This window comes from Falco naumanni, chromosome 1 (assembly GCF_017639655.2).
Source record: "Falco naumanni isolate bFalNau1 chromosome 1, bFalNau1.pat, whole genome shotgun sequence".
Classification (NCBI taxonomy): domain Eukaryota; kingdom Metazoa; phylum Chordata; class Aves; order Falconiformes; family Falconidae; genus Falco; species Falco naumanni.
In genome coordinates, this window is record NC_054054.1 from 109,697,632 (window position 1) to 109,710,315 (window position 12,684).

The window sequence follows — 12,684 nt, forward strand, 5'->3', positions numbered from 1 at the left end:
TCCTGGACAGTAAAGATCTGTTCCTAATTGTCCATATACTGACAGAAGTATTAAAACAACTATGGAGCTTCTTCATTAGGCCCTGAGAGATTTCAAATAAAAATAATTAGCTGATGCTTTTTTACAGAGGGTTGGATCATACATGCAGGTTTTTCATTTGTATCTGTTAAAATGGGAACTATTCCATTTATAATCAGTGCTACTTCCTGTTAGATGCTGGGAACGCTAGTGTTTTTTCTATTCATATTTCCTAGAAGCAGTGTGTTAATTTTAAGCTTTCTGCTTAATATATTGGAAAATGTGTCTTGCTTTTCCAGGAACTGATGAGTCCCCGGAACCACTGCCAATCCCAACATTTTTGTTGGGATATGATTACGATTTTCTGGTGCTGTCTCCATTTGCGTTGCCGTATTGGGAGAGGCTGATGTTGGAACCTTACGGATCTCAAAGAGATGTTGCTTATGTTGTGGTGTGCCCCGAGAATGAGGCTCTGCTGAACGGAGCAAAAAGCTTCTTTAGGGATCTGACTGCAATATACGAGGTACATTATTTATGGCAGTTAGGAGTGAAATGGATTTTTGAAAGACTGTTTCTAATACATACTCATAACTACTTATTGGGCTTGTCTCAGACAATACAAACATTTGCACAGAATGCTATCTTGGAAATCAACTGGAAAGGATTTTAGGAATGGGCACTTGGAAGATAAGGGTTGTTGAGGCTGCTCACCGTTGCTTTTAGTAGTAGCCGTTTTGAGAGTCTTTATCTGATAAACGCCGCTCAGTGGTAAAACTCTGTATTGCCACTTAATTGTTTTAGCTACATTTAATTAAATACACGTATTACTTGGATTGTGATTAAGATGAGAGTAGATGATGTATCGACCCGTTTTTCTTGCATTTTGGAAAACCTGAAAATAAATCATAAAGTCCCTGTAGAATATTTCATACTGGTGTAATATTCTAGAATTAAAATGTTACTTTGGAATATCATAACTTAACTAAGTTCTCTTGCTTTTTTTTTATATATATATATATATATGATCCTTTATGTGATTCTTAAGGAATTTGTAAGCCTTAAAAACTGTTATCTTGCATCTTCTATTTTACCTTCTTTGCAGTCATGCAGGCTTGGTCAGCACAGACCTATCTGTAAGCTATTGCCTGATGGGATCATGAGAGTTGGACCTACTGCTTCAAAGAAACTTTCTGAGAAGTTGGTCACAGAATGGTTCTCACAGACAGCTAATGCCAACAATGAAGCATTTTCCAAACTCAAACTATATGCTCAAGTTTGCAGATATGAGCTGGGTATGAATTTTTTTTAGTGCTTCTTATTTCATACAATTACCACTTCCTCCATTCCAGTAGAGGAGAAGAAATCACTGCAGTTATTCATTGAGTTTTGTTATTTTTTGCAGGTTTCTGGTTTTAAGCTTGGGGAGGTGGGGGGCTGTCCAAAACCCCCATATATTTAGATATGTGCTAAAATGGCTTCTTACCATCTAGCAGTATCTTTAGGGAATGGCAGCATTGCTGCCCGACAGGGACTTGGTTGTCTTTTTGTATTGGTGACTTAGATTCCAAAGCAGTGATTTCTAGCAATTCAGCATATCTGAAAAAGATTATTTTTAAAACTGATTTTTGGATTTTTCTGAACGAGTCTTATGAGAATACTAGAATTTGAAATGTAATGCAGGTATTTTAATTTTATTTTAATGTATGCTAAAGGCTTGCTCTGTTCTGTTAAAACTATAACTTAATAGATGAAGTATGTTTAAAACCAGCTGCAGTACAAAATTCATGCTTTTTTCTGGTTTTAGGTCCTTATCTTGCTTCTCAGCCTTTGGACAATTCTTTACTTTCCCAAACAAATCTGGTCACTCCCTCCAGCCAGCCAGCCTCTGCTTTGCCCCCAGTGACAGCCAGCGCTGCAAATCCGAACACTCCATCGTCTACTCCTGCAGCTCCCACCACTAGTACTATTACAGTGACATCAAACAGTGCCATGTCTTCTGCAGCTACTACAGCTAATTCAACACTGACTACCACTGCCCCGTCATCCTCTTCTGCCAGCCTAGGCAGCGGGATACCAACAAGCAAACCTTCTTCATTTCCACCTTTTAGCAGTATGAACAATACCACTTCTGCCTCCCTGCCTGCTCAGGCTGCAACAGTCCAAAATGGGCAAACAGGGGGGCAGCAGCAACAGCCAACACTGCAAACAGCAGGGATGTCTGGAGATACTGCTTCAGCGCCTGCACAGCCCCACCCAGAGGTTTCTGAAAGGTAATCAACTGCAGAGTCAAACTTTCTTTGGCTAAAAAAAAATAATAATCAAACACTCAGCTCGATTAATGTGGACCTATTAATGCCACTCTGGTCCCTTCAATAAAAATCCTGTATTTCTTTTTTAGGCATCAAGCTGCTTTTTAGGGAGAATGTTCATTCATGGTGGAACTGAACTTTGGTTCCAGCCTTAGCTGCAGTTTCTAATTGCATCTCAGTGTCTGCTGTGGTACAAAAATAAACTTTATCTGTTTTTCTTTTCTCTCTAAAGGGAGAAAATTCACTAAACTACTCACTTCTGTATTTTAAGGCTGGGGGGTGGGGAATAGATAACTGGCATCATCTTAAAGTTCTGGTTTCTGTTATCAACAGAAAGTATCCGTCATAGTAGTAAAGCCAGCTCTTGCTGGAGAGACTGATCTTGTAGATATTCCTGTTCCCCAGTTAAAGCAATAGAACTATGTGCTGTTGAGCTTCTGTAATAAAGAATGCCAAAGAAAAGACAAATGTACATGAACTTATCAACAACTTGGTATCAAAAATGAAATAAAAAGACTGTTTCTTACAGTTGACTCAAAGGTATTTCAGATTGATATTTGACAGTTTGATCTGAGTTTAGAAGTAAAAATAAATTGTAACTGTTCTCACAATTTCATTTCCAGCACTATGGATCGTGATAAAGTTGGAGTCCCTACAGATGGAGATTCACATGCTATCACCTATCCACCTGCAATTGTAGTTTACATAATTGATCCTTTTACATATGAAAAAAAGGATGAGAACAGTAGCTCATCTAGTTTGTGGACACTTGGACTTCTGCGCTGCTTTTTAGAGATGGTTCAGGTTCTTCCTTCTAACATCAAGAATATAATTTCTGTGCAGGTGAGCCATCATTTATAGAAATATGCCGAGTATCTATTTTGGCTTTGACTGTGTTTTGGAGGCAATAATGCCCTCGAGGTGAAAGTTTCATTTGCTGTGTAAGCATTACCCTACAGTTCTGCAGCTGTTAAATCATTAAGATTATAGTTTTTAGAGCAGTTTGGGCATTATTAACCAAAGCCAAATTCTGTAGGAGATTCCGAGATAGTCAGTCTTATTTCAGAGGAAATGTAGTGGCCCACTCCAATAATGACTGAAGCATAGGAAAGCTGCTTGTCCCATCACTGGAACCTGCACTGCCAGCCTGACCTGCTGGGCTTTAGACAGTGCTCCAACCTGATAGACACCCAACAGTAAGGTGGTCAGCAGCTGCAGAACTAGTTAACAGTGGGTATCTTTTCAAAGGAATCATTAAGTCTCTCTTCTAAATAAATTATTTTTTTCTCTAAAGAAAATTTCAATGAGAACAATTGCTTGAAGTCCCATGTAGCTTTGGAAGAAGTGGCAGGAGATATCCAAGAACCAGAGAAAATTGATTGCAAAGTAGAGTTCTAAGATAGCATTTGGGTATGCTCCTTTATCTCAAAAAACATCTACTCCAATGATGAAACAGTAAATTTTTTTCCTCCCCTCTGTAATCTGTTCTAGATTGTCCCATGTCAGTACCTTCTACAACCTGTGAAACATGAAGACCGGCAGATTTACACTCAGCATTTAAAATCTTTGGCATTTTCAGCTTTTACTCAGTGTCGGAGACCTCTTCCCACTTCCACCAACGTGAAAACATTAACTGGCTTTGGCCCAGGTTTAGCCATGGAAACTGCTCTTAAGAGCCCTGATGTGAGTATTATTAACTTGACTGTGCAAATATGCAGATAAATATCCCTGTTTAGTAAATCACTGGCATCTTTCACATTAACTAACTAGATTTCTTGGGAATAATTGCTTTGCAAAACTTCATTGTCTGTTCTGTCATCTTTACAGAGACCTGAGTGTATTCGACTATACACCCCTCCTTTTATACTGGCTCCTGTAAAGGACAAGCAAACAGAACTGGGAGAAACCTTTGGAGAAGCTGGCCAGAAGTATAATGTACTTTTTGTAGGCTACTGTTTGTCTCATGATCAAAGATGGCTCCTTGCATCCTGTACAGATCTCTATGGAGAACAGTTAGAAACTTGCATAATTAATATTGATGTACCAAACAGGTAAGAACAAAACTCTTAAATTGTTTTTTAGGATGTGTATCTTCTTTCATTCTGCTGAAGAATTAATTTGTTTATGATGCTGTAAGAAAAACTCTTGACTTTCCATAGAGTCGCTGCGTTGCAAAAGTAGCTAAAGCCAATAGATACTTTCCATATTTATGTGTATATTGTTTTGAGTTAGATTTCAAGAAGAATGTTATTTGGTTTCATGTGATTCTTCAGTGGGTTTTTTATGCATGTTCGTATGCCCCCTGCCCTGCACTGTCTTTTGAATCAGTGTTAGAACATGGTTAAATAAAAAAACCCCAAACAAACGAACTGAAGCTCCAGCTGATATAGTACAATACTAATATTCTTGGGTCCTGTGAATGTTCAGGTTAATACAAATAAGAAATTCCAAACATGGCAATAAAAACTTGTTGCAGATGGGTTCTAACTTTGTTTTCCCTTCTTTCTAAATTCTAGAGCTCGCAGGAAAAAGGGTTCTGCCCGCAGACTTGGTCTTCAGAAACTCTGGGAATGGTGCTTGGGACTTGTGCAAATGAGCTCTTTGCCATGGAGAGTTGTAATAGGCCGTTTAGGAAGAATAGGACATGGGGAATTAAAAGGTAACATTAGCTTTTCCTAGAGTCTAAAACTTGATTTGAAGCTTTCATTTTTCAGTCATGTAAAGTGTCTGTCCCTGTTTCTGGAAGAAAACCTAAATAATTTTAGAGTTCCTTTGCATATTCTGTATTAACAGCTGTGAGGTTTGCACCACACACTATTATATGTAAAATACATGTTCTGCAGCAAGCACTTTGCTTATAGACAAACAAATGTTCTTTGTATCCTCAGACTGGAGTTGTTTGCTGAGTCGACGAAACCTTCAGTCCCTTAGCAAGAGACTAAAAGACATGTGCAGAATGTGTGGTATCTCTGCTGCAGACTCTCCCAGCATTCTCAGTGCTTGTTTGGTGGCAATGGAACCACAGGGGTCCTTCATTATTATGCCAGGTATTTGAGAAACTTTGTCCCTTTTTTTTGGCAAGGGACCTAATAGTTCGGGTTGGGCAAAAGTAAGGAAATACTTGATTTCTCTTCCAAAGATTCTGTATCGACCGGCTCTGTATTTGGACGCAGCACCACTTTAAATATGCAGACATCTCAGCTCAACACCCCCCAGGACACATCATGCACTCATATACTGGTGTTTCCCACATCTGCATCTGTGCAAGTAGCATCGTCAACTTATACCACTGAAAACTTGGATCTGGCCTTCAACACAAACAATGGTCAGTAGGTTGGATTTATTGTTGCTTTAAAAACAAAACAAACCAACCAAAAACCCCTCATCGCTTCCCATATAATAAGACTGTTTATTCTAATGAACCACAAGATTTATGTGGAAAATCACTTCAGAATGCGTTGTATCCTGTGTGTAGGGAAACTATAGAAATTCACTGGTCTTGTTCTTTTTCAAGATGGAGCAGATGGAATGGGAATCTTTGACTTGCTAGACACTGGAGACGATCTTGATCCTGATATTATAAATATTCTTCCTGCATCCCCTACGGGATCCCCTGTACATTCTCCAGGGTCCCACTACCCTCACGGAGGTGATATGGGCAAGGTAATTATTAGAGTAAATATAAAGGCGGTGTGTGTGTGGTTTTGATTTGGTTTTTCTCCATCTGGTAATTTCCTTCCGTGGAATGAAAGGTTCCTATGAAATGTTTTGAAGCAATTGGATATTGGATTGTCTTGGCAAGATTCATGCAATGTTTGGATATTTCAAAATGCTTTGTGTTTTGAAAGCTACAGACAATTTCTATTAATTTTGTGCTCTCCTAATATGAAACCATTGCCGGTTGTTTTACAGGGTCAAGGTACAGATCGATTGCTTTCAACAGAATCTCATGATGAAGTAACAAATATACTGCAACAGCCATTGGCCCTTGGTTATTTTGTGTCAACTGCCAAAGCAGGTCCATTGCCTGACTGGTTTTGGTCAGCGTGTCCTCAAGCACAAAATCAGTGTCCCTTGTTTCTTAAGGTACTGTAACTTCAGCAGGCTGTATGGCCGTCTTCCTGGGCCGTCTGTCATAGAAAGCTGTGCGGCGTGCAGGGATTGGCGTTATGAGAACTGTTCCATTTAAAACAAAGTTGGTGCATGTCTTTTGGAATTGTCTGCTTTCGCTTCAGGAGAGGTTGGGGTTTAAACTTTTGCACTTAGGCTTTTTATGTTCCCTTTTTTTTTTTTTTTAAGAGAAGAAAAATGATGAGTGGAAGTAGCAAACGTTCTGAAGGGTTCTGCTATTCAGTGTGTTTCTTCACAGTAGTGGTAGTGGTGGTAGTCTGGGCTCCTTTCTCTTCCTGGCTTTGTGCTACAGTATTTTGTAAGAATAGTTTTGAGTTTCTAGACAGATTGCTGGTTAATGCTTGACTCCCGTGGGGACCGGTGGTAAAGGGAAGTACACAAGTGTAATGTAATATATCAGTTACAGTGGCTACAAAAAAAAATAAATGAACAAATCTCTTTATGTATTGCTCAAAGCATAAAAGCTACATTTTCCATGTTGGCTGTTGCCAAGTGATAGCCATTGTATCATCTGCCTAGATATTGTCTGATCCCCTTAGGTTTTTATGGCACAATCAAGACGTACTTGGCACTTTTAAGGCTATACATTAGTATACAGAGAAACTTTCTGTATTAATATTACTCACTTTTGACTTAAATTAGCATCTCTAATACTACACTGTGTTTTCTAATGATACAGATATATCTTCCGCAGCCTTATTTGTGTCTGGATGAGCTGTTCCTCTTGGCCTAAGCTCAGCTGTGCTTTTTGTCTAAGACATTTTTTTGAATAGAGGATTTATTATTTACCCTAAGCAGCTCTATATATGGAATATAAATAGACCAGTCTTATGGAAAGCAACTGAACTTCCAAGTCTGTATTTTACTAGACATCTTGGGCCACTTCAGTTGCTTTTTTAATAATCGCTTAATATAGCAAAAGGATTAAAAAAAAAGAATAATTTCTAAAATACATTACACTACTAGCACTGTGCTTTTAGCAGAGGTCTGTGTGCAATTCCTTTATATTCTGATAATTCCTGAACTATTTGGTGGCCTAAGGATAAGATTTGTTTTGGCTTGTGTGTCACGAGACTAGAAGGTGACTGCCATGGTACAGGTCAACAATACAGAGGGAAGAAAATATGCTGTAGTTGAATCAGGTGGTAACTGCTGGCATCTTCCTCCTTTTCTTAGGCCTCTTTGCACCTCCACGTGCCTTCAGTGCAATCAGACGAGCTACTCCACAGTAAACACTCCCATCCACTTGATTCTAATCAAACTTCTGATGTGCTCAGGTATTTATGATTGATCACTTGCAAAAATATTGTGCGTTTCTTTTTTTAATACTGCTGCAGTGAAGCTACCTATTTGTTTTTCTTGCTGTTAATTTTTTTTCTTTGTACTAAGGATATCAGCAGCGCATCGCAGAGACAATCTAAATTGCTGTGCTTAGAGTGATTAAAAAATGGCTTTATCACAGAACAGTGCAATTAAAAACAAACATTTCTAAGCCCTCCTTTAACTAATCAGTGTTGATTACAACTGAAAATATTTGAAAGATGATGAATTCTTCAGACTAGAAGACAGTTTGAGGTGTAACACAGAACCTGTGCATAAGTGAGTGGAAGATAGTTATAGTTAAGCCAGAATCTTGCATGGCGATCTTGTGGAAATACTGCAATGCTGAAATACGAGAGTCTAGACTCATGTAAACATACATATCTTGTAGAGAAAATGGCAGATTTTTTGCTTTGTGGTTTTTGGTATTTTTTTTTTTTAATGCGTGAACCTCTTTACATTAATTAAGAATAGACAATTAAAATGACAGTTTTCCACTGAAAGGAAGTTTAGCTTTGAACTGCTTGTAATACTCCTGAAGGCATGTTATTTCAGAATGTTGGCAAACCTATTTTAAGTTTTTAACGCCAAAGAAACTGGGTTATAGTAAATCAGGACTGTAAAATACTGGTGAGAAAATCTGTTGGCTTGATGGAAGCTTGTTTGCTTTTCAGGTTTGTTCTGGAACAGTACAATGCACTCTCCTGGCTAACCTGTGATCCTGCAACCCAGGACAGACGGTCGTGTCTCCCAATTCATTTTGTGGTGCTGAATCAGTTGTATAACTTTATCATGAATATGCTGTGATCTTCATCTGAATTTTGCAAGACAAAAATGAGGAAAAGGGATATTTCACTGCAGGACTAAGTTATAATTCTTCTCAGTGCAAGTTGTTTGTGACGGGGTATGAACCTTGTTACTTCCAGCAAATATTGTTTTGACTTGTGAGAGGGGCACCTACCGCCCCACTGTCTTTGAGTCATTGACTATGGGGGACGCTTTAGAATGATGATCAGAAAGTGTATTATAACATTTTTAGTAGCAAAATTAACCATTTTTCCCCAGCCACAGTATTTGTGAAGAGTAATGAGCCATAGTACCCAGTCATGGTTAATGAATATTAGAAGCATGGAGATGAGAAGAAACATGAGGAACAATAAGTTTCAACCTATGGCTTCAGAACATCAAGATGTTCTTGTATTGGATTATAGTACCTAGTATTCAAAAATGCCTGCATCTCTTATTTATTGTAAGTTTTTAAATGTATAAATTGTCTTATATTTCTTAACCTCTTTTATAAAAATTTTCCTAGAAGGTTTATACTGCCTTCTTGCTTTAAAGCAATTGGTCTAAAATATATGTAATCGTCTTAATTAAAAGTTGCAGTAGGTTGCTTTTAGAGTATTATTTTTTTGTAAGGGGTGGGTGGGGACAGTAAATTTGTATTGTCTTGATGTACAGTTTAATGGGGATAGAGGGGTTAATGTCCATACCATTGTGTGTGGGGGATTTACAGCTAAGCTGTAGTTGCAGAGTACATGTACAGTAATGAAGTTCACTGTGTTTATATAAATTGAAAAGGTACCGGGTCTTACAGCATTTTATATCACACCTTTACAGAGTAACAATGGCAATATATAAGTGATATTGTAGGTGGTTTAACTTGTAGTGAGAATAAAATGAATAAACCCTTCAAATGAAGTTTGTGTTATGGTTCAGGGCTGTGGCTAGATTCTCAGATCTATTTCCAATATACAAGTTTTAATATTACAAGAATAGCTATTGAGCATTGTTGTTACCTAGATATTCTTGGCACTGTGGTGACTGCGTTTTTTTCTTCCACATTTGTGATAAAATGTGAATCTGAGGCGAAACACCCGGAAAACTGATTTTACCCAAAGCCTCCTGTAAGGCTGAGATTTAGCCCAGCTCTAGCCATTTTACAAATGCAAAAATAGTCAATCTTGACTTTAAGATTGGTGTGTGTTTAACTAAAATGTGGTGTATATAGATTCTCAGTGAATTCTGGTATTCAGATTTTATTCCACTAGTAAAAAACAGCACGAAACCCTGAACATTTTCCTTTTTCATGTATTTTTGGCACTGTGGTGAAGGTCCCAAGTATCAGTGTATGGCCTTCCCCATATTCCCTTTTCAGGCTCTGGCTGGGGCATGTGCCAAGGAGGCTTAGCCCTCCCTAAGGAAGGGACTGACAAATCACAAGGCTTTCCTAAATGTCTCCCTCTACAGTAACCGGTTTTTTTCCTCAGTAGTTTCCTTCCTTTCTCCTAGCACATGCCAAATGTCTGATGCTGCTCGAAAATAGCCCCTACGGGTGCTGAAGAGCAACCGCATAGGATTTTTCTGTGTTCCTCATCTGACTGCCAGATTAAAAACTGAACTCCTGCAGCGCTCACATGAGCCTGGTGCGATAACCCATGTCCTGGGTCTTAATACTGTCTGTCTCGCTGGTTTAAAACGTTAAAGGAGCAAGTTTTAAGATCCATTTGTGCACCCGCTGTTAATCCTCTACAAGGAAGAATTCGCTTGCATTTACAAAACTTTCCTGTGTTATTGAAAATCATGTTTTGTAAATGCAAAGTACCTGCCTGAGATAATTTTTCATATAAACAGTCTCATTGAATCGTGTATATACAATATTAGCAACTTTTTTTGTTTTGTATAAAGAAGTTGTACAATTGGTGATGAAAATTTTCAGTCGTTTCTTCAAAATAACATGAGTGCAATCAGAAGTCAGCATATTTTGATAAATAGAGTTAAAAACTGGGTCTGTCCAATTACTTTATCTTGATAACGGTAGTGCACCGCAGATTAAACAGCACGTTATTGTCTTACAGGAGTTTTTTTCTCATTTGGCTGAGATTTTTGAAGTGGAGAAGTGCTCCTAAAACTGGAATTTTTAAAGCATATGTCCTATTTTTTAATTATTTTTTTTTTTAAGCTCTGTTGCAAAGTGGTCATTTTTAACCCTGGCTCAGTTAGCCAAGTTCCAAGGGCTGGGCTTTGGTGTGGCTTTCTTTGTGTTAAAGCTGACTTGTATTCATAAAGGTAAGTGAATCGGCTGCCTGAGTGTTGGTGTAACTGTATTTTGTTACCTGGACCACAGCCTTCCCTGTGAAACTCTCCAACTGTGAAAGCTGCCAGTGTCCCCCTCCCATCCCACCCCCCCCCCACCCCAAAATGCAGTTAAATTATAATATTGTGACCACTAGAAAAGATGAGGAGGGCCATTTCTGGAGCGATAGTCACAGCCGGCAATGTACATATCAAACCTGCCAGCACTGTGGAGCCAGCTACTTACATTAGGCATACTTTTTTGTTATCTACTTTCATTTAACTGTTCTAAGTGCACATAATAGCTGGTTTCTAAGTAAAATTGTCACGATCCGGTAACTTGGGTTCTTTAGCAAGTACAAGCTTAAATATTTGAAAATTTCAGCTGCAGCTTTTCAAAATGGTCTTGCAAGAAAATATAGTTCCTGACAGTGCTCTGTTAAGTAGCTGTGGAGGTTTACCTCCTTTTAAGTATCCAGTGGAAGAAGAATCTGAGATCCTTCCATTCCGATTAAAAATATGTATTTTAACCTAGATATTACTGTATTTAAGCCATTTAGTCACCTTTGACTCTACTATTTTAATTAGATTTCTGAAAACCCTGTTGCTAGACCAGCAGGCCACCAATTGTACTTGCAAACAACCCTTACATTTTAAAGTAGCTGTAACGTTTAGATCTTTCTAACATTTCCTGAAATAATTAAAGATAAATGAATTTATATTTAAATCCTCAGCTATGTTCTTACTTAGCTGTCAGTTATGGCGCAGATTATTGTATTTCTATATTTACCTCTGATGGTAATTTTAACTTCATGTGTTGCTATGAAGACTTGCAGATGTCTTTAATCAAGCACTATTTGTTAATACTGTAATATCAAAATATTATGTTGCATTATTTTAAAGCTTTCAAAAATAAGAGTAAAATGTTTTTTAAAATGCTATTGCACCATATAATTTGCTGCACAACAGTATGGCAACAGCATATCAGTCTGTTTTGATAGTAATGCTGCATAAACAGTGTTTTGATCTGGGTTTCTTTTGAGAATTCATTAATTAGGTGACATTTTATGATACTGTCTCGACAACCTCCAGCTGGGAAGGTTTTTTGTTTTGGTTTGGTTTTGGGTTTTTTTTTTGTAGGGCGGTGTTTTGTTTTTTTTTTCCTCCTGTTTTTATTTTTTAAGTAAAGGACCCAGGGCTATGCTTCATTCATACTTAGAAGTTTGTTGGTTTTGTTTTTTCTTAATTATTGTTTGTGGGTGTACGTTTTATTTTTCAGTGGAGTAAAGCTTAATTTACAGTAAAACTGGATTTGGGACCTACCACAATCCTCAGGGTCACTTTTTCAGGACGATACTAATCTAGCTTTAGGTTTTTCCAAGCAAACTGGACGTGAGGACCTCGGGGCGCCATCGGGTTGGGACGACGCAGCCCGCGGCCTCGTTACTGGACATGTCGCCCTCCCGGCACGGCTGGGTCACTCCGAGGGAGCTGTTCTGCCTTCTCACGCAGCCGCCACACGCCATGGGCCAAGTCGTCGTATTTATCATGACAAGGAGGAAAAAAACCCAACAAGTAAATGAAAATAAAAGCGATTAAAGGAACAAACACTATTGCTGCCGAATGCCATAAACACTGAGTTGTACAAATTGTGATTGAGGAAATGAAAAAGGTTTATACTTTTTAAAAAAATTTCAAATGGAATAAATTATTCATGAAGCCTTGATTGTGGTGTGGCCTTATTTCCAGCGGGCGGGCGGCTCCCCTCCCCCCGGCCGCCTCACGCGCCGTGACCTCACTTCCGGTGCGCCGCCATGACGTGACACCCGCG

At 38.5% G+C, this 12,684-nt stretch overlaps 1 protein-coding gene across 2 annotated transcripts in view; it reads left to right on the forward strand.

Moving 5' to 3' along the window:
• Positions 1 to 12,579, forward strand: part of MED13 (mediator complex subunit 13) — a 59,592-nt gene extending 47,013 nt beyond the window's left edge. Inside the window, exons 18-31 of one of the 2 annotated variants that reach the window (XR_005831475.1) lie at positions 318 to 541; positions 1,121 to 1,310; positions 1,823 to 2,288; positions 2,951 to 3,170; positions 3,819 to 4,010; positions 4,155 to 4,378; positions 4,844 to 4,986; positions 5,216 to 5,374; positions 5,467 to 5,652; positions 5,842 to 5,990; positions 6,240 to 6,413; positions 7,635 to 7,735; positions 8,453 to 9,027; positions 10,741 to 12,579. Coding sequence is in view for 1 of the 2 variants with exons in the window: in XM_040618495.1 (XP_040474429.1) it covers positions 318 to 541; positions 1,121 to 1,310; positions 1,823 to 2,288; positions 2,951 to 3,170; positions 3,819 to 4,010; positions 4,155 to 4,378; positions 4,844 to 4,986; positions 5,216 to 5,374; positions 5,467 to 5,652; positions 5,842 to 5,990; positions 6,240 to 6,413; positions 7,635 to 7,735; positions 8,453 to 8,585 (2,561 nt within the window). In the remaining variant the exon portion in view is untranslated. Of the gene's footprint in view, positions 1 to 317; positions 542 to 1,120; positions 1,311 to 1,822; positions 2,289 to 2,950; positions 3,171 to 3,818; positions 4,011 to 4,154; positions 4,379 to 4,843; positions 4,987 to 5,215; positions 5,375 to 5,466; positions 5,653 to 5,841; positions 5,991 to 6,239; positions 6,414 to 7,634; positions 7,736 to 8,452 lie in introns of both variants that reach the window. The other variant, XM_040618495.1, reaches the window with a different exon arrangement.
• The last annotated feature ends 105 nt before the right edge of the window (positions 12,580 to 12,684 follow it).